We start from the raw sequence: 24961 nt of genomic DNA on the forward strand, positions 1-24961 counted from the left end.
GGCATCACCTTTAGTGAAAAAAATGTTCTGTAGCTTTTAAAAATGTATAAAAACTGTGCTTTTAAGATCCGTTCTTTTAAGAAAGCTTTTTTGGGGAACCAAAAATGGTTCTCCTATTTGGAACCTTTATTTCATGTAGTTTGAAGATAATTGAAAGAAGCTTTTTCCACTATAAAGAAGCTTTTGTGGAATCAAAAGGTTCCATTGATTTTAAAAGGTGACATGTCATGAAAATCTGACTTTTTCCATGTTTAAGTCCTATAATCAGGTCCCAATGCATCTACCAGCCCAGAAAACGTGAAAAAGAACAACCCAGTAAAATTTTTTTTGCAAGCTTGTGTAAAAATGAGCTGCTCAGATTTCTCTCCCCCTGTGACGTAGAAAGGGGATCGTATAATAATACTGCCCCTTGATCTGCACGTTTCCACCCACGGCGCAAACGACAGTGGTGTACCAGTTCTAAAGCCATGATGAAAAGTTTGAGCAAAGCATGCTAACTGTTCTGTCTTTGACTGCACAGATGAGCACAGAACACTGTTCAGAGTCCCAGCCTCAGAGGAGACAGGAGAGCAGTGGATTTATTGATTTATTTACTGTATATTACGCTGCTGCCACGGATCTAATATAAGCATGCAATTTATTTCCTAGCTGTTTTTGTCTGTTAATTCGCATTTGTTTTTAACATTAACTTGTGTGTATTTGGCGGTTTAAGTGCAATAAAACATGAAAGAGAAGTTAGTTTAGTACTCACATGCCATGTGACAGCCGCTTTCTGTGCACATGCTTCAGATGTGTGCCCTCAGAAAACCCTATATCAGAAGTTTGAACTAATATGTTTTAAAAAGCATGATTTCAGGCTCAGCCCTGTACTGGAAAAGGGGGCGGGGAGCAGCAACTCATTTGCATTTAAAGAGACATGCACGAAAACAGCGTGTTTCTGCTTCCACTCAAAATAGGCATTTTCAAAATTACATAATAAATGATCTGTGGGATATTTTGTGCTAAAATTTCACAGATACATTCTGGGGACACCTGAGACTTATATTACATCTTGTAAAAAGAGGCATAATAGGTCTTCTTTAATGGAACCAGAGATGCTAATAAAGAAAGGTGATTAAGACTGATGAGAGTGTATGCAAGGTCGAATAAAATATGAGTCAAGACAACACTGAGTACAGTGTTTGATCACCACTCGATTTGCCATAACGTGAAACTAAACCAACTCCCACAGAGCCCGTCATTCCTGTGCCGTCTGGGACCGAATCAATCAATAACTCAGATACAACTCTGTGTTCTGTGTTCCAGCTCGTCTTGTTCAACGATCAAGACTGTGTTCCTGGTTTGCAAGCCAATTTGTCAACTTGCCTGAAATCACATCCCCTCGCACATCAGACGAAATCTCAAAGCAATTTACTTATTGTGTAGTACTTCAATCTAAAGATATGAGATAAGATACCCACGCCATTGTACAACAGCTGCGTTTTGCCTGCCTATCTGAGTGTGGGTGTCTTTGTGTGTTAGATTGTGGATACGCCAGCGCAAGGTAAGCTAGGAGAGCGAGAGCCACAGATGTGGGCCTTTCTAAAGGCTCTGTCTGCCAGCCTGTGTTTACCTGACACTCAGATTGACAGCGGAGTGATTGGAAATATCCCCCACTCACTGGTGCGAGCCCCTGAGTGCAAGGAAAGTGCTTTTGTAGTCTGGCTGTAATGGGCCAAGTTTGAATTGAAGGTTGAAGGAAAACGCTGCTCTCTGGTCACTCTCAGGGAGGAGCTGACACAGTGGAAACGATGCAGTGAACAGAGTCTTAGATCAGGAACGCAGCTGAGAGTGCAGAATGTCTCTGGGCTGTTATCTCAATACAATCGTGCTAATCTTTTAGCGTTTATAAAAGCAACACCGCTGCCACGAACAAACTTCAGAGTCTCTTTTCTTCTTCTAGACGTCTAGGACGATACAAAGTGATTTTTTTTTCTATATGATCTCGGTGAGATCAACTTCCACCCAGTTTTCTCCTGCTCATGCTCTCTAGTGAATAACAAAACAATCTGCCGAATTTGCCCCCCAGACAGTCTAATTTCCTAAGTTAATTTCCTCATTCTGTGCTGCTGAACTCCCTTGACGCACTATGAATCAGGGAAGCATAGGTACATCGGTTGTCTATCTTAGGGAAAATTAGAATTGGTATTATCCTTTTTTGTGTGTGTGTGAGATGGTGATGCTACCAAGAATATTGGAACACAAACTTTCTCTTCATTCCAATTCCTATCGTTAAAAAACGTGCAATATTATCGTGATTTTTGTCCTCAAACCAGGGAAATCTTATTTCACTGTTCAACTCAATCTTGCCGTCACCTGTTAGGAATAGTTCAGACTTTATGGATTCAGTTCAGAGTTCAAAAAAATCATGGGGGTGAGTTTGTTTCTTTATCAGATTTGGAATCCACAAAAAAAGGTTGTAGTGCCAAACACTCGTCCAAATAACAAGGTGCGTAGATCCAAAAAATACAAGGATACAAAGATAAAAGAGATCCACACTCTTCCAGATTCAGCTCAAAAGCCTTATTTCTTTTATTGCTCAGAGGTCACAAAAATATGTGCAAAAAAGTGCAAGAGTACAAAAGAACAAGTCTTTTGCACATATTTTATTATCATAATTTTTATGTGAGAGGACAACTGGGGATAGACTTTTTCCTCTGCAGGAAGTGTCATTTAAATGCATTAATGATACATATGTTTGTTACAAACATGCAGCTTTTCACTTCACAAGACATTAACTGATGGACTGGAGTGATGTGGATTGCTTGTGGATTATTGTGATGTTTTATCATGTGTTTTGATTGTGGTTTTTTGTGATGCCATTCACTGCAGAGGATCCACTGGTGAGCAAGTGATGCAATGCTACATTTCTCCAAATCTGTTCACATGAAGAAACAAACACATCTTCATATTGGATGGCCCGAGGGTGATACATTTTCAGTAAATTTAAATTTTTGGGTGAACAATTCCTTTAAGGTGAGATTTTAAATTAGTGTTGGGGTCTGGGGATAGCTAGTTTTGTTTAAGTATTATATAGGCTACCATCTTTGACATGAGCAGTGAAATATTTAGAATAGTTTTGCAATTAACAGCTATCATATTCCCATTCAAAATTCACACAAGGGTGACTATGAACATAAAATTGTCCAGCCATGACTTCCTGTTCCACAACATCCTAAATACGAGGAACACAGAGGCCAAATTCCTTAATCATCCATCATAATGAGAAAAACAAAAGAATAGTTCTGATGTGCAGAACAAGATCGTTGAGCTTCACAAATTAGAAAGTTGCAGTAAGAAAATATCTAAAGCATTAAGAATTCCCATTTCAGCCATCAGGGCAATAATCAAGAATTTCCAGTCAACAGAAAATGTTAAAAATCTGCCTGGAAGAGGACGTGTGTCTATATGGTCCTAATGCACGGTTGAGGAGGAGAGTCTAGCAAAAGATTCTGCAAGGATCACAGCTGAAGAATTGCAGAAAATAGTTGAGTCTAAAAAATATATCAAACAAAACCTACATCACCACATGTTGTTTGGGAGGGTTTCAAGGAAAAAAAAATCAAGAAAAGAAAACACTCCAGCATATTCATCTGCCAGACTATACTGGAACTTCAAATGGGACTGGCTTCTATGGTCAGATGAAATTAAAACAGCTTTTTGGCAGCGAACACTCAAGATGGCTTTGGTGCACACAGATAAAAAGTACCCCATGCATACAATGGGCCTATTTTTCTTGCTGCAGGTCCTGGACATCTTGTTCAGATGCACAGCTTTGTGGATTCTATCAAATAGCAACAGATAAACAATCTAAACCTGACTGCCCTGCTAGAAATCTTACAACGTGCAGTGGTTGGATCTACCATCAGGACTACAATCCAAAGAAGAAGTAAAAAAATAAATAAAAATCAACAGCACAAAACAAAGCTTGTGCCATGGCTGTGCTAGTTCCCTGACCTGAACCTGTAGAAAATGAGTGGGGTGAACTGAAGATGAGAGTGCATATGAACATGGACCTCAGAATTTGAAAGATTCTGTATAGAAATATGGTCTCTGATCTCTTGTCAGATGTTTTCAAACTCATCAGGCATTATAGGAGAGAATCATAGCTGTTTTCTTGGCAAATTGAGGTTTCAAAATAGCATTGAATAAAAGGGTAACTATTTCTGAAAATTAACTCCTGAAATTAACTCCAAACTAACTTTGTTTTGGCATGATTTTGATTAAAGTGATGTCACACCAGTTTGTTCTTCAGTTTTGCTTGAAATATATATTGGGGCTTTTACCTTTTACAATAAGGCTATCAAAAAGGATTTGGGGGGGGGGTGCATGGCCGAGATCATTTCTGATGCCGGTATGGTGCATTTCATATCATTTAGTCTACTAATACTAATTTTTAGTCTAATAATACTACAGCTGTAAATTGTTATAAAGCTATATAATGACACACATTTCAAGAAAAGTGTGGATGATTGACAGAATAACACAACAGCTTTACTCCTGTACAAAGCTTCCATCAGCTACTGGCAAGTGTAACGTTAGTTCATTTGAAGGTCGGTGGTCTTTAAATATAATTCGTTTTATGAAGTCCAAACTAAGTCAGCTCTTTGCATATCAATATTTGTAATAACTGCTGTGTCCACAAAATGTAGTGATTATTAATCAACTTTTTTAGATGCCAAATTGTGACCGTGATGGCTGCGTTTGGTGTCCCTGTTGTGCTGGCCCTTTTTTTTCCTGAATTTTTTATTTTAAATTTGCCAAAATTATCATCTTTGTTTCACTTATACATAGTACGCAATATATATATATTATGTTGCACTTGAAATTCCCCCAAAGCTTTCATGGTTAGAATATTTTATTTGATTTCTACATTATTACAAAATATCTATATTTCTATGATTTCTGTAGCCAATATGTTTCTATGCATGAATGCATTTTCTGTTAGCACCTTGTATTTTTTTCTCTTTGCAGAATGCGAGGTTCTTTTGTGTGTGTGTGTGTGTGTGTATTTTGGATATATATATATATATATATATATATATTTTTATAAACTACTAAAAATATTTTAATACCAGATCCGTGTGGCTCATCCCATCTCTGACACATTTTTGTAAAAGATGCTGCTGCCTTCTCCATTAAGACTGATCTTCAGAAATGACTGCATATCATTAATCACTCCTGTTACTTGAGAAACACTTGACAGAGCTCAAGTGGCCTCTTAAATTAAACCATAAACCTCTTAATTGCTGATTACAAGACCATGAAAAAAAAAAATTAGTTTCCCAGCTTGTCTGAATGAGCAGTGAACCAGGCTAGTGTTCTTGCAAAATATGTAAGATAAGAAAATAATAAGATTAAAGCTTTCTTGCAAATAAACTTAACAGGTAATGAGGTAAACGCATCAAAAGCATTAACAAAACAAAACCTGTAGTTGTTCACGAAACTGGCGGAAACCGTGCATCTTCACGGACAAAACTCGAGGGACAACGAGACTTAGGAAGGAACCCGGTCAAAATGACAGACATCCCGTCCGTCCAATCAAAAGGCGAGTTCTCCAACCCAATCTCCAATGAGAGGAGAGACGAAGGGCGGGACTTCCGGTCGGTGACGCAGCTGGCGAAGTGGAAGCCCCGCCGTCAATCAAATTAGGAAAAAAACAAACTGGACTAAAGCGAGCGCAGGCACCGATTAAAATCACCATGCTCGGAGTGTAATTAAACGCAGATATCAGTCTTCTTCAAAGAACTCAAGTAATGACCGGTACGTAGCATTTGAAGAGCGCGGGAACGGTCGCTTTGAAGCTTTGTGCAGGGTATGTTTATGCTAAGCTAGGCTAACGTTAGCAGGCGGGCGAAACTGAAGAGAGTTTAAGATCCGCGGAGGAAAGATATACAGAGCTCAAATCATCCGACGCTTCTGTTATAGCCGGTGAAGCCACCTGTGCAGCGAGCGCGCGGAGTGACGGGCTCTAACGGCTGTTTTGTGTTGTTTTGTGTGTGTTTAAGCGCCTGAAGGGCCAGTGAAAGCGGGCGTCATGGCGGACAGCAGCAGCGCTCAGGACGGCGGCGGCGCGGAGCAGGTACACCAGATCTAATCATCTCCTCTCTTATTCTAATGCATGTGCTTTGGTGAAGTTTTCACTTTGTTCTGTTAAAACACTGGTACTTCCTGTGTGGCCACCCCCTTGCATGTATTAAACCCGCCCATCGTCAGGACGGACAGCCCTCGTCGCTCGCCCTGCTCGCCGCCACTTGCACCGGCCTCGGTTCGCCCGCCCCCGGAGCAGAGAACGGGGCGAGCTCCAATAATACTGCTGCTGCTGCTGCTGCTGCTGGAGGGGTAGGTCCTCACCTCTATTAGACCTTACCGTGTTTACTTTGCTCGGGTGGATGTTTACACCCAGACTCAAAGATCATTAATACACGCGGAAGCTCAGATCTGGCTCAGTCTGAATAGATTGTGTAAATTATAGTGAGGTTCACGGTGCAGCTTCTCCTTCACAGGAACCATTCAAATAGACAGGAAGACACACTTGTGTTTTAGTTACTTATTTGTTGACATAGACCAGCATGGAAAAAGTTAAAGAATGGATCATGATCGGTTTAATTTTATAGATGGAGATGTACAAACCTTTCAGATAATTGGTTGTATTATTGTCGGTCATTCAGATGGCTGCACATGGAGCACATGCGTGCAAGTTTAGAAAGGTTCGGGATCAGTAAGATTTACTTTCATTCAGCAAGATAAAAATAAATGAATAAATAAAAAGTGAAACTAATTTTGTAAGTTGTTACAAAAAGTTAAAATGTCAAAACTTTATGATCATCGAAGAATTCTGAAAAATGTATCACGGTTTCTACAAAAATATTAAGCTGTTATCAACTTTAATAAGAAATGTTTTTGATAAGCAAATCAGCATATCAGAATTATTTCTGGAGGATCATGTGACACTGAAGACTGGAGTAATGATGCTGAAAATCACATGGTTAAATTATGTTACAAAGTATAATCAAATAGAAAAGTTCTTTTAAATTGTAGTAATATTTTACAATATTACCCTTTTACTGTACTTTTGGTCAAATTAAATTAGTGATTAATGAAAAAAGAAATTTCTATATTTATTTTTTAAAAATAAGTAAATAAAGCCCTTACTACTGGCATTTCACAGAAAACACAGAAGACATGACTGGATATTTGTGTAGAGTTTGTGATCATAATGTTTGTCTCTCCAGGTATAGGTGCTCATTATTTCACAAACACAACTCAGAAAACAAAGCAAAACATAAACAGTTAATACACAGAGCCGTAGTTCACTGAGAAGCTACGCTAAGGCGATTCATCTTCAATAATGAACTCGATTTACCGCTAATCATGGAACCGGCTTTACTGACGAGATGCACATGGTCATATCGTTCGATATATTGTCCAGCCCTAGTACAGAAATACAGCAAAGGCTGAATGATATTCTTCTTTGCAACCAATAAGAGACTTAATCCAGTGATTTAAAAATGTAATAAATTAATAAAAATCTAGATTCACAAAATTACATTGTATTTAGACATATTTGAAATATACTAATTTTCCCAATTTCATATAATTATGTATAAATGTTTTTTTTTTTTTTTTTTTTTTTTTTTGCTATTTTCTGCCGAATCATTTCGGTTAATAAGCAAGAAGACCAAATAAATTGTACCGAACAATGACGTCACACGATCAAATATAGGTGCGCACTAATGCAGCAAACATGTCTGCAGTGGGAAAGTGTTTAAAACTGTCAGAGAAAGACACAAAAATCATTACCGATGAGAAGAGGAAGGGTGGTTGTTGCTCTTTACTGTATGATGATTGAAATCGTGAAATGGCCTTAAACAATTAGTAAATAAATTGCAAACGTTATGTTTTGTAATACACCAGGGTTCAAAATCCAGAGTGCAAGAAAATCTGTGCTGAAACAGTGAATCTCGTCAGTTGCTCAGTAACATTTACAGTGGTGTGAAAAAGTGTTGACCCCATTCCTGATTTATTTTTTGCATGTTTGTCACACTTTAATGTTTCAGATCATCAAACTAATTTAAATATTAGTCAAAGATAACACAAGTAAACACAACATGCAAATTTTAAATGAAGGTTTTTATTATTAAGGGAAAACAAAACCCCAAACTACATGGCCCTGTGTGAAGAAGTGTTTGCCCCCCTGTTAAAACTGTGATTTATCACTCCTGAGTTCAATTTCTCTAGCCACACCCAGACCTGATCACTGCCACACCTGTTCACAATCAAGAAATCTCTTAAGCAGGACCTGCCTGACAAAGATCCTCAAAAGCTAGACATCATGCCGAGATCCAAAGAAATACAGAAACAAATGAGAAAAAAAGTAATTGAGATCTATCAGTCTGAAAAGGTTATATAGCCATTTCTAAAGCTTTGGGACTCCAGTGAACCACAGTGAGAGCCATTATTCACAAATGACAAAAACATGGAACAGTGGAGAACCTTCACGACTCATCCAAGAGTCACAAAAGACCCATCAACAACATCCAAAGAACTGCAGGCCTCACTCGCCTCAGTTAAGGTCAGTGTTAATGACTCCACCATAAGAAAGAGACTGGGCAAAAATGGTCTGCATGGCAGAGTTCAAAGACGAAAACCAGTGCTGAGCAAAAACAACATAAAGGCTCATCTCAGTTTTGCCAGAAAACATCTTTCCCAAGACTTTTGGGAAAATACTCTGTGGACTGACGAGACAAAAGTTTAAGTTTTTGGAAGGTGTTTATCCCATTACGTAAAAGTAACACTGCATTTCAGAAAAAGAACATCATACCAGCAGTTAAATATGGTGGTGGTAGTGTGATGGTCTGGGGCTGTTTTGCTGCTTCAGGACCTGAAGACTTGCTGTGATAAATGGAAACATGAATTCTGCTGTTTACCAAAGAATTCTGAAGGAGAATGTCCGGCCGTCTGTTCGTGACCTCAAGCTGAAGCGAACTTGGGTTCTGCAGCAGGACAATGATCCAAAACACACCAGCAAGTCCACCTCTGAATGGCTGAAGAAAAACACAATGAGGACTTTGGAGTGTCCTAGTCAAAGTCCTGACCTGAATCCTATTGAGATGCTGTGGCATGACCTTAAAAAGGCGGTTCATGCTCGAAAACCCTCCATTGTGGCTGAATTACAACAATTCTGCATAGATGAGTTGACCAAAATTCCTCCACAGCGCTGTAACTGACTCAGTGCAAGTTATCGCAATCGTTTGATTGCAGTTGCTGCTGCTAAGGGTGGCCCAACCAGTTATTAGGTTTAGGGGCCAAACACTTCTTCACACAGGGCCTGCAGTTTTAGATTTTGTTTTCCCTTAATAATAAAAACCTTGATTTAAAAACTGCATGTTGTGTTTACTTGTGTTATCTTAATATTTAAATTTGTTTGATGATCTGAAACATTAAAGTGTGACAAACATGCAAAAAAAAATCAGAAATCAGGAAGGGTGCCAACAATTTTTCACACCACCGTACATGATTTTTTTAAAGGCATGTGACAATGCGATATGTGCGACAAACATCTTCCCAAATTCATAATTAACCATTTACAAATCTGCTGTCAGCTGCACTGAGGACTTCCTGTGGGTTTCTGCCAAAATAAAAGCTGAGAAAAAGCAAGAACTCTATCAGCATTCATAAATGTTGGTATTGTAAATTTACTGTTGTTCTATAAAATAAAGACAATAAAAATGAGAATAATAATTACACCAGCTCTATCAATACATTCACACACAGTGTAAAAATTAGGATCTGTAATATTTTCTAATGTTTTAAAATAATTCTCTTCTGCTCAGCAAGGCTGCTTTTATTTGTGCAGTAAAAAATACGTGCCTGATTCAAGTCTCAAAAATGGCCAAAAATATTATTTTACTAACTTATTAATTTTAAGTTAAATTGTGCTTTGTTGGTATAATGTCTGCTATAATGTTAAAAAATGTTCAGTGTTTAGGAAATATTTTTAAATTGTTGTTTTTTGTAATTGATTTTTTTTTTTTTCTTTGAAAAGCAAGACAAAACAGTAAAAATTACATGTTGGCTATGTAATTTATGCAATAGTGAAAAGAAATTGGCAAAATACATGCCAATTTGGCATGAAAAATGAAAAAAAAAAAAAACATGTTCAGTATTCGGCTTTCGGCCCAGTGTTTCATGCATCCCTAGTTTATATAGATATAGATATATATGTATATGTTTGTGTGTGTGTGTGTGTGTGTGTGTGTGTGTGTGTGTGTGTGTGTGTGTGTGTGTGTGTGTGTGTGTGGTAAGCAGTTACATTTGTTTTTAAATCTAATTAATTACATGATGTGACGATTAATTAATCTAATTAATTGAAAATTAATTGCACATCAAATTTGGCTGACAAATTACTCCCAAAAGATAATTTAAAGTCATTGTTGTGTAAAACGTCAAACAGACATTACAAAAAAAAAAAAGATTCAGCAAGAAATACTTTGTTTGATTGAACATAAAATTACGTGTACTCTTGTGGACCATGTGGGCGAGTAAATGATGACAAAATGTTAATTTTTGATAGGGTGAACTATACCTTTAAGTATAATAATAGTTATTTATTACTATGGAAAAATGAAATTTATTTCTTTAATAAAATTATACTCTAAATAATAAACTAAAATTGCCAGTAGGTGGTGGTAAATGTCTTAATGATTAAGTCATCGAGTCATTTATTCATTTGATTCGTTCAAACGGCTGATTCATTCAGGGGTGAAGTAAATGGTTCTTTATGAATGGTCCATTGAATCATTAGGCTTGTTCGGCTTGAAGCGGATCATCCCCATCAGAACGACATCAAAGTACCGCAAGAGCTTTAGAGAGCAGACAACTCTGCATGTTTTAGAATCACTCTCACAGTACTTTGATGTCATAAACCAAATCCAGCGAGCCTAATAGTTCACACAGTTCAATCAAAACGTGCATTAAGAAATGATATGCCGCTGTGTGTTGCTCGGAGATGAACAGTTCTGCTTTGTTTTTATATTTTCGTTGGCAAAATTGAGCAAAACAGACAACATTGTGCCCAAAATAACACAATATTAACTTCTTATTTATGGAACTATTGTATAAAATCAGTATCAGATTTGCACTCATGTGATATTGCTTAACTATATAATGTAAATATGAGACAAAAACTCAAACGGGGCATTTTTGCTCCATATTTTTTTTAGGGACATTCTAACTAGGGCTCTCAAAATAGCTGAAAAACTAAATTCAAATTTTGTACTTAAATATGATCAAAATTCGAATTGTATTCAAATTTAAAATGCATATTTTCAGTTAGGGTGAAGAAAAGCTTTTGGCATCTCTTCTGAGGCCACAAAAGGGCACATCAGGCAAAATATTACTAATGGAAGGTTTTTTTTTTTTTTTTTTTTTGAGGTAAACATATTTACTAGTATTTCAGACCAAATTCAAATCATTTTCATACGCAGGATGGGTTTATCCGTAGTCCATGTGGTCCATGTTTTGCATCAGTCACCAGAGTAACAGCAAGAGATGAGGACGTGTTCATTGTTATTGGATCTTCCTGTGTACATGCACCGTTGTGGCATCACTTTGAACATCTTGTTCTTTTGTGAACCCGTTTCCTCCTCAGAACGCAGACCTCTCAGTGCAGTTAACAGGGTCGTCTGAAAGGTGGGAGGCGGTGAAGGACGACTCCGGTGTCCTGCATCTCCCAGGCACGGGCATCGTCACGTCCAACGGACAGTATGTTCTTCCTCTCCAGAGCCTCCAGGGTCTCCAGAACCAGTCCATCTTACTCACGTCAGGGACCGACGCGTCCGGCGGCGCAGTGCCTAACATCCAATACCAAGTCATCCCTCAGGTGCAGACGGCCGAAGGGCAGCTGGGTTTCTCTGCCTCTTCCGTCGAGGGGGCCTCGATGGCGCAGGACGCCGCAGGGCAGATCCATATCCTCCCAGACGGCACACAGACCATCAGCGTCTCGGGCGCAGACGTGCTCAGCAACAGCCAGCACCTCATGACACAGTCTGGCCAAGTGCACCAGATCCCGCAGGTGTCTCTGGGAAGCTCCGCCTTCAGCACTCAGGGTCAGGTGGTCACTAACGTGCCTCTGGGTTTGCCTGGTAACATTACCTTTGTGCCCATAAACAGCTTGGATCTGGACTCTCTCGGGCTTTCCGGAGCCCAGCCGATCGCCACCGGCGTCACGGCTGACGGACAGCTGATCATGACCAATCAGAGCCTGGAGAACTCTGAGGGCTCGGCCAAAGCAGGGGAACAGCAACAGACGCTCAACTCCAGTGCAGACATGTTTGTGCCTACCACGTCCTCCTCGTCCTCGCAGCAGCACACCAGCACGATAGACAGCATGGGCGTGTTGACGCAGTCTGCGGCGGGAGAGCAGGGCGACGGCTCGGGCTACCTCAGTCAGGGCGCGGTGCAGGTGTCTGGAGGACAGCAGGTGATCCAGTTACAGCAGTTGCCCTTGCAGACCGCTGACGGCCAGGTGTCTGCTCAGGCCCAGCAGTCTCTGCAAAACGTCCAGCTCATCAACCCAGGAACATTCCTCATCCAGGCCCAAACCGTCTCCCCGTCAGGACAGATACAGTGGCAGACCTTCCAGGTATGAGGTTACAGATCAGATTATTGTTTTAAATTGCATTTTTTAGATTTGAGAATTAGATGTATTCATTTAGCTTACACTTTTATACAAAGCGACCATGGCTTACCATTTTCATTAACTTCAAATTCAGTAAAAAGTCACAACGTGCATAAATGTATAGAAAACATTGCTTTTGTGATTGGTTACTGTCTGGTTTTCGGTGATATCTTTTTATAGCTTTTTGCTCAAACACGGCACACTTAAGGTGACTTAAGGCCTGTCCACACCAATAACAAGACGTTTATTAGCATCCACACCAGCAGCTTTGTCATCTGCTGCTTTAAATGTGCAAGTTCTTTAAACTCGTTTGGATTCTCATTGGCTGTCAATGTTTTTATCGTTCATCAGTAGAAAACAAATGTTCTTAGAGTGATTCCAACAATATATTTTCTTTGTGTTGCTATCGTTGTAGTGCATGAACTTATTCTTAGAACAATTATTAAAACTAAATAGTTGTCGTCTTTGGTGTGAGGAACTTTAACAGTGCGGATGAATTGCAGGAATCCAGAGAGGATCTTTAAAGTAACTATTTTTAAATTAAATTAAGACAACAAGCCTGCTGTGCTTTAAAAATGTTAGGAAAAATAGTTAATTATTTTTACATTCCACCGATCTGTCCGTGCAGGTCCAGGGAGTTCAGAACCTCCAGAACCTTCAGCTCCAGACGGCTCCAGCTCAGCAGATTACTCTGGCCCCGGTGCAAACGCTGTCTCTGGGTCAGGGCGGTACACCTGTCAGCCTGACCTCTGGACAGATGCCTAACCTGCAGTCGGTGACGGTGAACGCTGTGGGCCAGTTCCAGCAGTCCGAGGACACGGACAGCACTGGAGGTACTGCAGCTGCTGTTTCAGGAAGACTGGTGGAAATGTCCGTAGTAATCTTTTTAATAGGGGAGAAAAAACATGTAGATATATGTAGGGCCCTATGAAGTCTTTTTTTTTTTTTTTTTTTTTTTTTTGCAAATATTGTTTTCCATTTTAATTTGTCTAGAGCCCATTTTAATGGTTTAATTGTTAAAATGTAAATAATCAAAAGGGATGTCTAATCAATTGAATTCATATAGCTTATATTAATAATTTTTTTTAATTTTAACAATATTAGTGCTCTGTGTTATGTTTTGTTAATTTTTATTATTATTATTACATTTTGTTATTTATTTATTCCAGAAGTAGTTTTTTTTTAAAATGCATACAAATTCAACTAATCTTTTGAACTAATCAAATTTAAACAGTCCCTTTCTTTTATGGCAAACAAAGTGCAAACAGAGATGTACTGATTAGATTCAAATTGTGTGGTATTCCTTAAATGATGTTTTCATTCTACTGTACAACAGTAATATTTCTGTCACAATTTCTTTTATTTTTTTTATTTTTTATTTTGGAGGGTTGTGATAAAGGTCATTGAGTCTGTATGTATCTGACGATAGTTTTATTAAAAAAAAACAAGGCAGCTTTATAAAGTTCATGTGGACTGTAAACATTTATTTACCCAAATTTCCGTGAAATTCAACATTATACACTAAAATCCATTTTTTGACTGGATTCCATCAATGTCTTCCACATCGTGGAAATCATAGGGCCCTATAAAGGTGACCATCTAAAGTTAACCAGATGAAGCAGTCCAGAAGAATCATTTAGAGTGGCATTGCAGAGGGAAGTTGTGTTTAGCGGTAATGATGCAGTGCTGTTAGTGTAACGCTGATCATACTATACTCTATAGATATTCAGATTAAGGAGGAGCCTGATTCGGAGGAGTGGCCTCTGGACAGTAGCTCTACGCTGAATGCCAATGACCTCTCTCACCTTCGTGTTCGTTTAGTGGAGGAGGAGATGGAGGGATTGAGCCAGGAGGGCAAACGTCTGCGCAGGGTCGCATGCACCTGCCCCAACTGCAAAGAGGGAGGCGGGAGGTGAGATCACATTTCCTTTCCTCACTTAGTTTTGAGACACGGTACAATTTCTGTGTTTATATTCATATGTAACACAGACACCCCACGGTGTGTGTTTGACTGCATGTCTTCATCACTGGATGTGTGTAGTATATTTCCATTCTGACCTTACTGTTTCTAATTATATGTTGTAGGGGATCTAACATGGGCAAGAAGAAACAGCACGTGTGCCATATAGCTGGCTGCGGGAAGGTATACGGGAAGACGTCTCACTTGAGAGCTCACCTGCGCTGGCACTCGGGAGAGAGACCCTTTGTCTGCACCTGGATGTTTTGTGGGAAGAGGTTCACACGCAGTGATGAATTGCAGCGACACAGGAGAACACATACTGGTACTCCTCTCTCACACACACACACACACACACAAATATGTAGTGACTACTTCTGTTCTAAAACCTAGCCAACTGCTTACATAGGTGACATCATGACCCAAATAGAATCTGATTTGGAACACTCAGTTTGATGTTAACATGTTGCTAAGGTAACAGTGCAGCTAAAAAGTAAAACAATATTAGGTATGAATTTATCAAATTGAACATTTTTATTGATGCTTTAAGCTTTTCTCCAGTGTCAGCTTTAAAAAAAAAAAACATATTACTGAAAATGTCTGTAAAGAATGTATCTTCCAAGCATAGTGTTATGTCAGTATCTACTAGGGCTGGGCGATTTGGCAAAGAAATTACATTTAGATTTTTTTTTTTTTTTTTTTTTTTTTTTTTTTTTTTCGGAACGTTTGACCGATTCTCGGTTACAATTTTTAACTAGTCAACTTACAAATGTAAAAAAAAATTATATTCCAAGTGCATCACACATGAGGTTGTCAACATGATGTAAATGTTAAACAAATCACTTGTTAAGTATCTCTACAGAAAAAATGCATGAACTACAACTACATCTTATACAAACTTGTCTTGTCTTGTACATATTATATTTCTGAAATAATATGTGGGAAATGCTTTAAAAAAATCTCAAAAGTCAAGGTAATTCAAATTCAGCATGACTGAAGATATAACACCAGTACACTATTATTATCCATAAAGGTTCTATGAAAACAACAGCAGCTTTCAGCCTGTCACCATGATGCAAACACCTTGAGCAGCAGATCAGCATATTATTATGATTTCTGAAGATAATGTGACACTGAAGACTGGAGTAATGATGCTGAAAATTCAGCTTTGATCACAGCAATAAATACATTTTAAGAAAATGCATATCTTTAATTGAGCTTTTGGAGTAGGCTTTGTGCAGAGGGTTTTGTAACAGCTTTTCTCTGTTCTTTTTCCCATTTCTGTATCATTCCTCATTTGACCATTATCAGGAGAGAAGAAGTTTGTGTGTTCAGAGTGTTCGAAGCGGTTCATGCGCAGCGATCACCTGGCCAAGCACATAAAGACGCATCAGAACAAGAAGGGAGTGGGCGGAGCCATGGTGGCCAGCGTGGGCGGAGCCGTGTCCTCGGACAGCATCATCACGACGGGCGGCACCACACTCATCCTCACCAACATCCAGCCCGGCACCATGCAGGGCCTGGCCACCGTCAGCGCTACCGTCAACACGTCCAGCTCACAGGACCAGCTGAGCACAGCCGAGATTCCTCTGCAGTTAGTCTCAGTGTCCGCCGGGGACGCGGCCGAGTGACGAACCGTGAACGCTCTGTTAGACTGCCAAGGCTCCGCTTCTTCCTGTATGACATCACATCCTCTTCTCCCGCAACCTGAGACTTTATACGTCGATTCCAAGCTCACGCATTTACCTTGCTTTTATACCTTTACATATTTACCCTCCTTTACGTAAATAAGTACATTTACGTGAATGCATATACACACACACACACACACACACACATACACACACACACACACACACACACATATATATTATTATATATATATTTTACAAATATAGAATTATTGGGGTTTTTGTTTATCTTTTTATGGGGGAAGCATTATTTCTTGTTTTCACATACTACACTGAAATGCCTTATATTGTATTATAAGCTGCCGTGTACAAAGCTCGAGTTCTTCATGGGTGTCAAGCATCTGTTTCAGTGTGTACTTGTTGGAACGGGAATAATCGTGTCATGTGACAGACGGGTCGCTGATGTTAAAGGAGCAGCTCAGCCAAAAGTGAAAATCCTCACATTATTTATCCCCCCCCCCCTCCATTACAGCGTTCCAAACTTGTGCGGTTGCTTTGAGGGAAAATTGTTTTCTTTCCATGCAACAACACTTCCATGTCTGTCAAGCTCCAGAATGGACATGTGACTAGAATCACGCTGTGTGAGAAACACCCAAAATGCAAGCTTTTATTCAGTGAGAGTCGTCCCATCAGCTTTGTAACTTTGTCAGACTCTGTGTTTTATGTCGTGGGCTTTGGTTTGGTGGGAAGTTAAGCATCTGTTGTAGCGTCTTGGGTCTGAACTAGTTCTCGTGGAGCGGGGAAGTAATGACAGAATTTTCATTTCTGTGGGTGAGCTGTTTCTCATTTTAATTATAGGTCGTAAGTGATATTCGTGGTGTAAGTTCTCCATATAAGGAGGAAGATGTAAAACTTTGGAGAGAAGCTTGCCATTGTGCTGTTGGGAGTCATGAAGGTGTCCAATAGTGTCTTTACATGTCTCCGATGCTCCTCATGAAAATGCATTTGATTTATTTTATGTAGATTTATTTTGTGTAGGTAAACCCAGTCCTGGCAAAGGGGAAAATATGAAACAATCATGTAATTAAAAGCATTTTATGTATCATAATTCTCTAGTTGATCAGATCTTTCAATATGAATTTGTTGCAAATGAAGGCTTTTTTGAGCAAAGTGATATTTATATACATTGTAACCTGGATTTGTGGTGTCCACAACTGCTTTTCTAAGAAAAAAAAAACTCCCTTCGGCTTTACTTTTTTAAAGAACTGGACTGTAAACAGCATCAAGAATCATTTGTATGAAATGAAGCGGTTTGTAGTTTGCCAAATTTTATAAATGGAGAGAAAAACTCTTGGTTTATGTCTGATGGTTTGCAGCATTAATATCTGTTCTGTGTGTTTCAGGACCAAACGAGCAGCTCCGAGTGTCTGGCATCAATCTGCCGTGTCAAAATACTTCAGTAACAGGCTTTTGGGATGTTAAATGAGCAAAAGCGTGGCGGGACCTTTGCAGTCACATCACTGTCTAACCACGTAGTGATGTAGGCGACGTTCAATATGTAGGTTTTGAACTTCCTCTCCTTCGTTCGCTTACTGTATTGCCGTGAGTCTGACGCCTTGAATCACAGCGAGATTGCTCTCGAAGGAGTTAGCTAATGAGTGTTGTGTAAGGAGGTCAAGGTTTTATTTGAACACACTGCAGGTCATCAGGGAGGACGCACTCGTTTGCTGTTAGTCCATGTACAAGTATGGCTTTGTTTCCGTGTGGTACTGTACAGTTAATCTCCGCTGATCTGTTTTTATCCCTTCAGCTAATCATCATGTCTCTTTATCTACCCATTTTGAGTACCATTGCCAATTTTTGTGTTGGGGATTCTATACCTCCCGTAGCCAAGTTTGTAACGATCAGAGTTTGATTGAAAAGGTCCAGCGGGGTTAATGGCAGATAATCAAACACTATTTTGTTTTCTGATTTGATAAAGTGGTGTTCTGTCACAGGGATCCAGAATTGCAATTTTTTTTTTTTTTAGTTTGTGAAGTCTAATTCGATTTTGTTCATTATAAATAGCATCTTATCATGTCACTTTTATATTTTTATTTGGTCATTTTTCCAAGAACGCTTCAGACTATTGTACAATGCCCACTTTTGAGGGCAGCTGTTTATTTCACACTAAAATGACTAAATCTAATCCTGTGCTTGTCAGTTGTCTTATTTTCACAGAACACTGATGCACATACTTGCACACAACAGTAAAACTGGTGATCGTTGACATAAGAACCATACATTTTATCCTCCCCATCATAAAAAATTACATTTTCAATTTCTTCAGCAGGGATGCATTAAATTGAATACAAGTAACTGTAAAATAAAGAAGTTGCATTGTTGCAATACATTTTCTGATTTAAATAAACACTTTTGAATCTTAAAAATATAAATATTAAATGTTTTTTTGCGCAGCATATCATCATATCCTGAAGGATCATGTGACACTGTTGACACTGTAATGATGCTGAAAATTCAGCTTTAATCGCAGGAATAAATTACATTTTACAATATATTACAATAGCCATTAGTTGAAATTGTAATAATATTTAACAATATTACTGTATTTTGAATTAAATAGCTGCAGCCTTGTTGAGCATAAGAGACTTCTTTAAAACAACTTTGAAGGAGTGTTTTTTTTTTTTTTTTTTTTTTTTTTTTTTTTTTTTTTTTTTTTTTTGCCTTAACTAGTTCATTTGAAATGGTTTAAATTGTGTGACTTTTTTGTTCTGTTCATATATTCAACCTTTCTATAAAAGTTTGAATGGGCAAAAGCATACATGCAATACATATTCTACTGTTTGCATTTAATACTACAAATTGTATGATTGAAATGTTCTACTTTTTGTGTTTGAAAACCAATAACTTCTTAAAATTCCTGTATGTGTGTGTGTGTGTGAGTGTGTGTCTGTGAAGTCCAGTAGATGTCACTGCAGCAACAGGACCAGAGCTGGATATCTGACCGCTTCCTGCCCTCTAAATCCTGATATATTCCTCATCTCATGTGCGTTTACAAGCTTCTGACATATTCAATGTTAAAATATGTATAAAAAGAGCAGGCACGACGAGCATCCGCCCACCCAACCCACCGTTTTACCCCCTTAAATTGCATATGAAATATGTTGTTTATTTTTGAACTTGCTCAAGTGTGAACAAAATTCCCCTCCATGCCTTTTTCATTTTCAATTTAGAAATACACTTACAGCAATTTCCTCTTAGAGGGGCTTATATATTAAAACCACATCACATTTCGTAATCAGAGTCTGTTTTAACTGTTGTCTATTGTGAACATTAAACCCAGCTGTGTGGAAAATTGATTTGGATAGTTTACAATGTTTTTTAAATCTTCTTTAATATGCAAGGAAAAATGTGTTTTTATAACATTAAATATGTGATGTTATTTTGAAGAATGTTGGTAACTTAAACTGTTTTGGTTTGCATTGACTTACAGTGGAAGTCAATAGGGACTGGAACTCTGTGGTTACCCGAACTGGCCAAAATATCTCTTATTGTGTTCAACAGAAGAAAGTACCTCATACAGTTTAGGAATGGCATGAAGGTGAGGATTTTTTTTTTTTTTAACAAATACTCCACATACTATCTAAATTAATTTAAAATCATAAAACAGCTTGACTTTGCATTGTTGACTTTTCATGCTTCTTAAATTGCATTGCAAACTGCTTTTGTCTCATCACTTACGGTTGTGTCCACACATAATCAAAAGTGTCCTCTGAAATCTTATCTGCCAAATCAAAGCGAAAAAAGCACATGCGCCTGAATTCGACGCGATGTGTTGCAGAGATTCAGAGAAAACAGTCTATTAACGTTCATATGGAGCCGTCCGTTGCTTGCCACCTTTCATTTGCATAATTTAATGAATTCAATTCATTGTAATGCAATACAGAGAGCACGGTGAACATGAAATGACAGTTTGAGTTAATGAAATGTGTTAACGGTATCATCATTTACTTGTATGTTAATTAGTCCAATTAATTTCCAGTGCACGGTAATCTGAATATTGTAATAGTCTGAAGTCAGGTGGGGAGCGGGGCATATTGAAACAAGGCCTATGAATCACCACATCCTCACTACCCAGAATCCTCCAGTCGCCAAACTGGCCTTCCTCATATTGGATCCGCTCGCCTTTATAGCAGCAGATAAACGCTTCAGCAGTCCAGCTGATAGCAGAGTTGTGTTTGGATGACTTCTTTCTGACCTTGTGTGATGTCCGGTTCCTCTGATAGAAGGAAAGTGATATATTCCTGTAAAAGCAGCGGCCGCGGTGCGAGGAGATCGATGGGAGGCCCGCTGCGGACCCCCGGCCACGCTACAGCTCTGATAAGTGAAATCGCTCTGGTGTGGATGGGCCACTTTCTGCTGGACCGCACAGATAAAAGCACCCGTGTTTTCCAGCAGGGTCTGGATGGGGAGGGCAGCTCAAAAGAGTACAGGCAATTCTCCAGCTCCCATTGTTTTTCAGTATTGCCTTTTGTTAAAACAGTGGTTCCCAAACATGTTTCTGGATGTTTTGCATGACACACACATTTCAGTTCTTGGAGTCTCTATAGTAATGAGCCGATGAGTTGAAGCAGGTGTGTTTGATTAAGGAGACATGAGACCTGTGCAGTTCTCAAGGGACTCCACTGATCTACAACATGAGACTGGAGACTCTCAGCCAAGCCAGAGACCCTTGAATCAATCAATTAAGATTATATTGAGAACATAAGAGCTTTTATTATTTACATCAACAAACCATAAACTACAAATGAAAAAATAAAAAAACAATACAACACATTACATTTTCAAAAAATATACAGTACTTTTATAAAACTCCTGTAAAATTATGTGAAAAAAATGAGAATTTTATACAGAGCTTTCAAAGCAGCTTTGCACTAATAAATGTAAAAATAATACTGTTAATGTTGTAAAATTCATCATCATCTTAATAATTTTAGTTATAGGCAACTTTGCAGAAGTTCATTACTCAAATTAATTCAGTTCAGTGCTGATTCAGTTCAGGTTAATAAATGTGTGAATATAATTCATCAATCATTAACGAGTGTAATTCAGCTATAAGCAGAGACAACAGAGTCATTTTCAGCTCCATTCAGTTCTCAATGTTGATTCAGTTCAGTTCAATAACAGTATTAATGCTGCAAAGTTATTATTATTATACATCTCAGTCCAGTTCAAACCTCTTCTCATCTGAAAGTGTTAATGCAGATCAATAATATTAGTGAATATTTATTGTCTTTTTAAACCCCAGCTGAGCGAATCCAGTGACAGAAACATCAATAGAAAACAGACTGAAAGGAACAAAATAACAAAAAAATATATTTATTATTACAATCAATCAATCAATCAAGAAGTGTTTCCATTAAATAAAAAATCAATAAATAAATTGTAAAAAAAATTATAAATAATAGCTTTTTTAATTATTTGTTTTGATTGTGACTCATTTTTCTGAAGACGAAGGTTTAGAAATCGGAAGTTATACTGAAAACTGTTCTGAAGCAATCTGCATTTCATTCATGTATGTACAGTATAAAACATTTTTACTGTAACCTTATTGTTTCTGAGTGTGTATAGCTGCTGCTGGTATAATACTGTTTTGGGGTAAAACAAGACCTCTCTCCCAGTGTTGGTCTGAGCTCAGGGGAATCGACGGTAGCAGAATACAGTCGGTTTAAATGTAAAAAGCAAAGAATTTTTAGCGGTCACAATTTATCGCATGAGGGTGTGTGTAATTTGAGATACTTTCTTTCATCTGTGGAGCTGTTTGTGGTTTGAGATGCCAAATGCTGGTCCTCTCACTTCAAATTAGAGTAATTGGACCCAGTCTTCCACGTTTTTATTTCAATTCATGTGCAAAATATATAAATAAGATAACTGAAGATTTAGCAGGCCCACAGAAAGCCCACCCAGAAATAACATAAAGGCATTTTCAGCCGCATTTGTGACACAATTTGATATCCCTGAGGGAAAGAGCTCCTGTGAAACAGGACCATAATGAGAACAGTTGGTAGAAATGGTTTATTTTATTATATTTACCTCGGGATGTAGCACATTTCAAAAAGCCTGAGGTTTCATCTCGGTCTCTCCCATTTAGTCTAACTGCTTCTCTCTCGCACGCGCTCTCTCTCTTCCTTTCTGTCGCTTTTGAGGTTAAATATGAGGCAGTAATTTCCCAAAATGGCCACTATTCAATGAGATTGAAAGAGCAACAACTTTGCGAGGAGGGTTTTAAGAATCGTTCTGAGAGCTGCATTCATGTGCCATGTGCTCTGTGTTTCATTCAGCCACTTTGTGCTATTCACGTATGTTTCCAGCCATGGTGTCTCTCAGCTCTGGTAAATGTGTTGATACGCGGGACTAATGTATATTCACACATGTGCCATGAGAATCCCTGCGGCATCACACACATAGTTTATATTGCTAATGTTATATATGAATAAATATAGGGAAGTAAACTAGCACACAGTAATACATTTGAAGAGCTGGATACAAATTGTAATCCATTACTGGTTCCAAATCACATGACAACAGTTGTATTAGTAACGCAACCTATTACATTATTCATTTCGGACTACTTTTTTGATTACTTTTAGAGTACTTTTGGCCTAACCTCATTTACCACATTGATTTGATTAGGATGATCTTGTACCATATTAATATAAAAACACAAAGAGTAAGAAAATATATTCCTTTCATTGTAATTAACTAGATTAGGGAGAATCAATAAATTATTAATCATTTATTACTATTGTGTGAATAATATGTAATCCTGTAATCAATTAAAAAGCATATGCAGTCAAGTATTTAAAAATGTAGGCCAATTTAATCTAATTATAAGTAGCCTACTTAATTTTTGGAATCTGATTACTTATTCCAGATTACATGTAATCAGTTACTACCCTCTGTGCATATGTGTGTGAGACTTTGACCTCAAAATACAATAAAAATTGTTTGCTATTTTATGGCTTTTAGCCTAGCTCTGTATAAACTTCTCCTAAATATTGATCAAACTGATACAGTCGTATTATTCTGGGGGAAAGGAATGCAAATCTCATTCAAGGAAGTAGCAAACAGGATCAGAAACTAATTAGGGCAAAAAATGCCCTAACAATCAAAAATGTCCTCCAAATTCATGATATAGGGGACAAAAACTGCCCCTGCACAATTAAGTCAGATCTATTACGGCGGTCACGATTAAAGTGAAATGTGAAATGAAGGAACTGTTGATTGCGGTATTATACATATAGATTTTTCTCACATTGAATTTGAACGATTTTACTCACGGTTTGCAGTGTTGAGCATTATGACCAATCAGACAATTCTGTTGAGCTTATAAACGCAACGCCCAATCAGAGGTGTCTTGATATTTCTGACCCTTGTAGCAAATCATGGTTTGTTGTTGTGTCTTCCATTGCACTTACACTTTATTTCCTTTCTATTGATTGGTTACAATAAAAACCAGTCATAAGGACTTAGTTCTGTGGATGAAGGGAATACGAAATCTGGGGGATTGCAAATTGGGGATGAACCTGAAAGTTATATTAAAAATGCTCTAAAATGATTTGGATTTCATTTGAACTTGAGGAACCCAAAGCTTGTTTATTCACCCATACACATTTCAATAAAATAATCTATATAAATTATTATTTTGATTATACTCACATACTTTGTGATTACCAATACTAGCTATTTGTTTGCGTGTCTTTTGTTGCGCTAACACTTATATTTTATTTCCTTTCTATTTTCTTTTCTGCCTGAAATGAAGTAAATCAATGTGCTTTCATTGCTTTAATCCATGTTACAAGTTGTTAAATGAGGTTTTGTCAGATCAGTCAAAGTTTGTCTGGTTAGCATGAGTAGTTAGTGAATTAATAAGTAGTTAGTTGGAAAAATTCGCAATCACAGACGTGTTCACACTGAATGAATTTAAAACACTATAAAACTGTTAAGCAATTTATAAATCACAAATATTTAAACTACAAATTTCTGGCTATGTCCCCCAAAAGATAAAGATCTGTAACAGAGATCAGAATCTAACCAAAGACCTTTATTAATAATAACAGACACAATCCCCCCCAAAAACAAAAAAGTAAGTTATTGTCCGCATGCTGTAAAATGTTCCATTATGAAAAGAAGCGCACTTTATTGTATTAAATGTGTCCTATAGTATATTTAGTATATTTTTAGAAAACTGGATTAGCAGATACTATATTAATGAAGAATTGAACGCCACTTAAGTGTACTTAGTGTTCATTTTCATGACTGTTTGTTAACACAATTAAGTACACATTTAAAAAGTTAAATGTAAAAAAGTAATTGAAAGTACATTTAAATATTTAATTTGTCATGCTTTAGTATGTTTATTTTTGATGTATTGACTAACATCCTATATAACATGTTAACCTTTCACAAGGGTTGTCGTAAATGTATCTGCACGGTATTTTGTTTGGCTTATCTGAATGTAATAGTGCTCTGTTTCTTCGGATGACGGAGTCAAGCCGCTTCCAGCAGAGTTTGAGAGTTGCTTTCTCCTCTAAGTGTCTTTAGGGAGCGAGAGCGCTCTGCATTCACTGCACACGTGTCCTTGATCAACTG

At 37.9% G+C, this 24961-nt stretch overlaps 1 protein-coding gene across 2 annotated transcripts; it reads left to right on the plus strand.

Moving 5' to 3' along the window:
- The first annotated feature begins 5618 nt into the window (after nucleotides 1–5618).
- LOC109095667 (transcription factor Sp3-like) lies at nucleotides 5619–18497 on the plus strand. Of its 2 annotated transcripts, none has more exons than XM_042730608.1 (8): nucleotides 5619–5802; nucleotides 6048–6121; nucleotides 6256–6381; nucleotides 11693–12685; nucleotides 13350–13554; nucleotides 14444–14633; nucleotides 14807–15003; nucleotides 15990–18497. In XM_042730608.1, the coding sequence occupies exons 1-8, from the start codon at nucleotides 5796–5798 to the stop codon at nucleotides 16307–16309; spliced, it is 2112 nt and encodes a 703-aa protein (XP_042586542.1). In that variant the 5' UTR covers nucleotides 5619–5795; the 3' UTR covers nucleotides 16310–18497. The 2 variants fall into 2 exon arrangements, with proteins under 2 accessions (XP_042586542.1, XP_042586543.1); XM_042730609.1 differs by having other exon boundaries at nucleotides 14543–14633.
- The last annotated feature ends 6464 nt before the right edge of the window (nucleotides 18498–24961 follow it).

The sequence above is a fragment of the Cyprinus carpio genome, chromosome B9 (assembly GCF_018340385.1).
Source record: "Cyprinus carpio isolate SPL01 chromosome B9, ASM1834038v1, whole genome shotgun sequence".
NCBI lineage: Eukaryota > Metazoa > Chordata > Actinopteri > Cypriniformes > Cyprinidae > Cyprinus > Cyprinus carpio.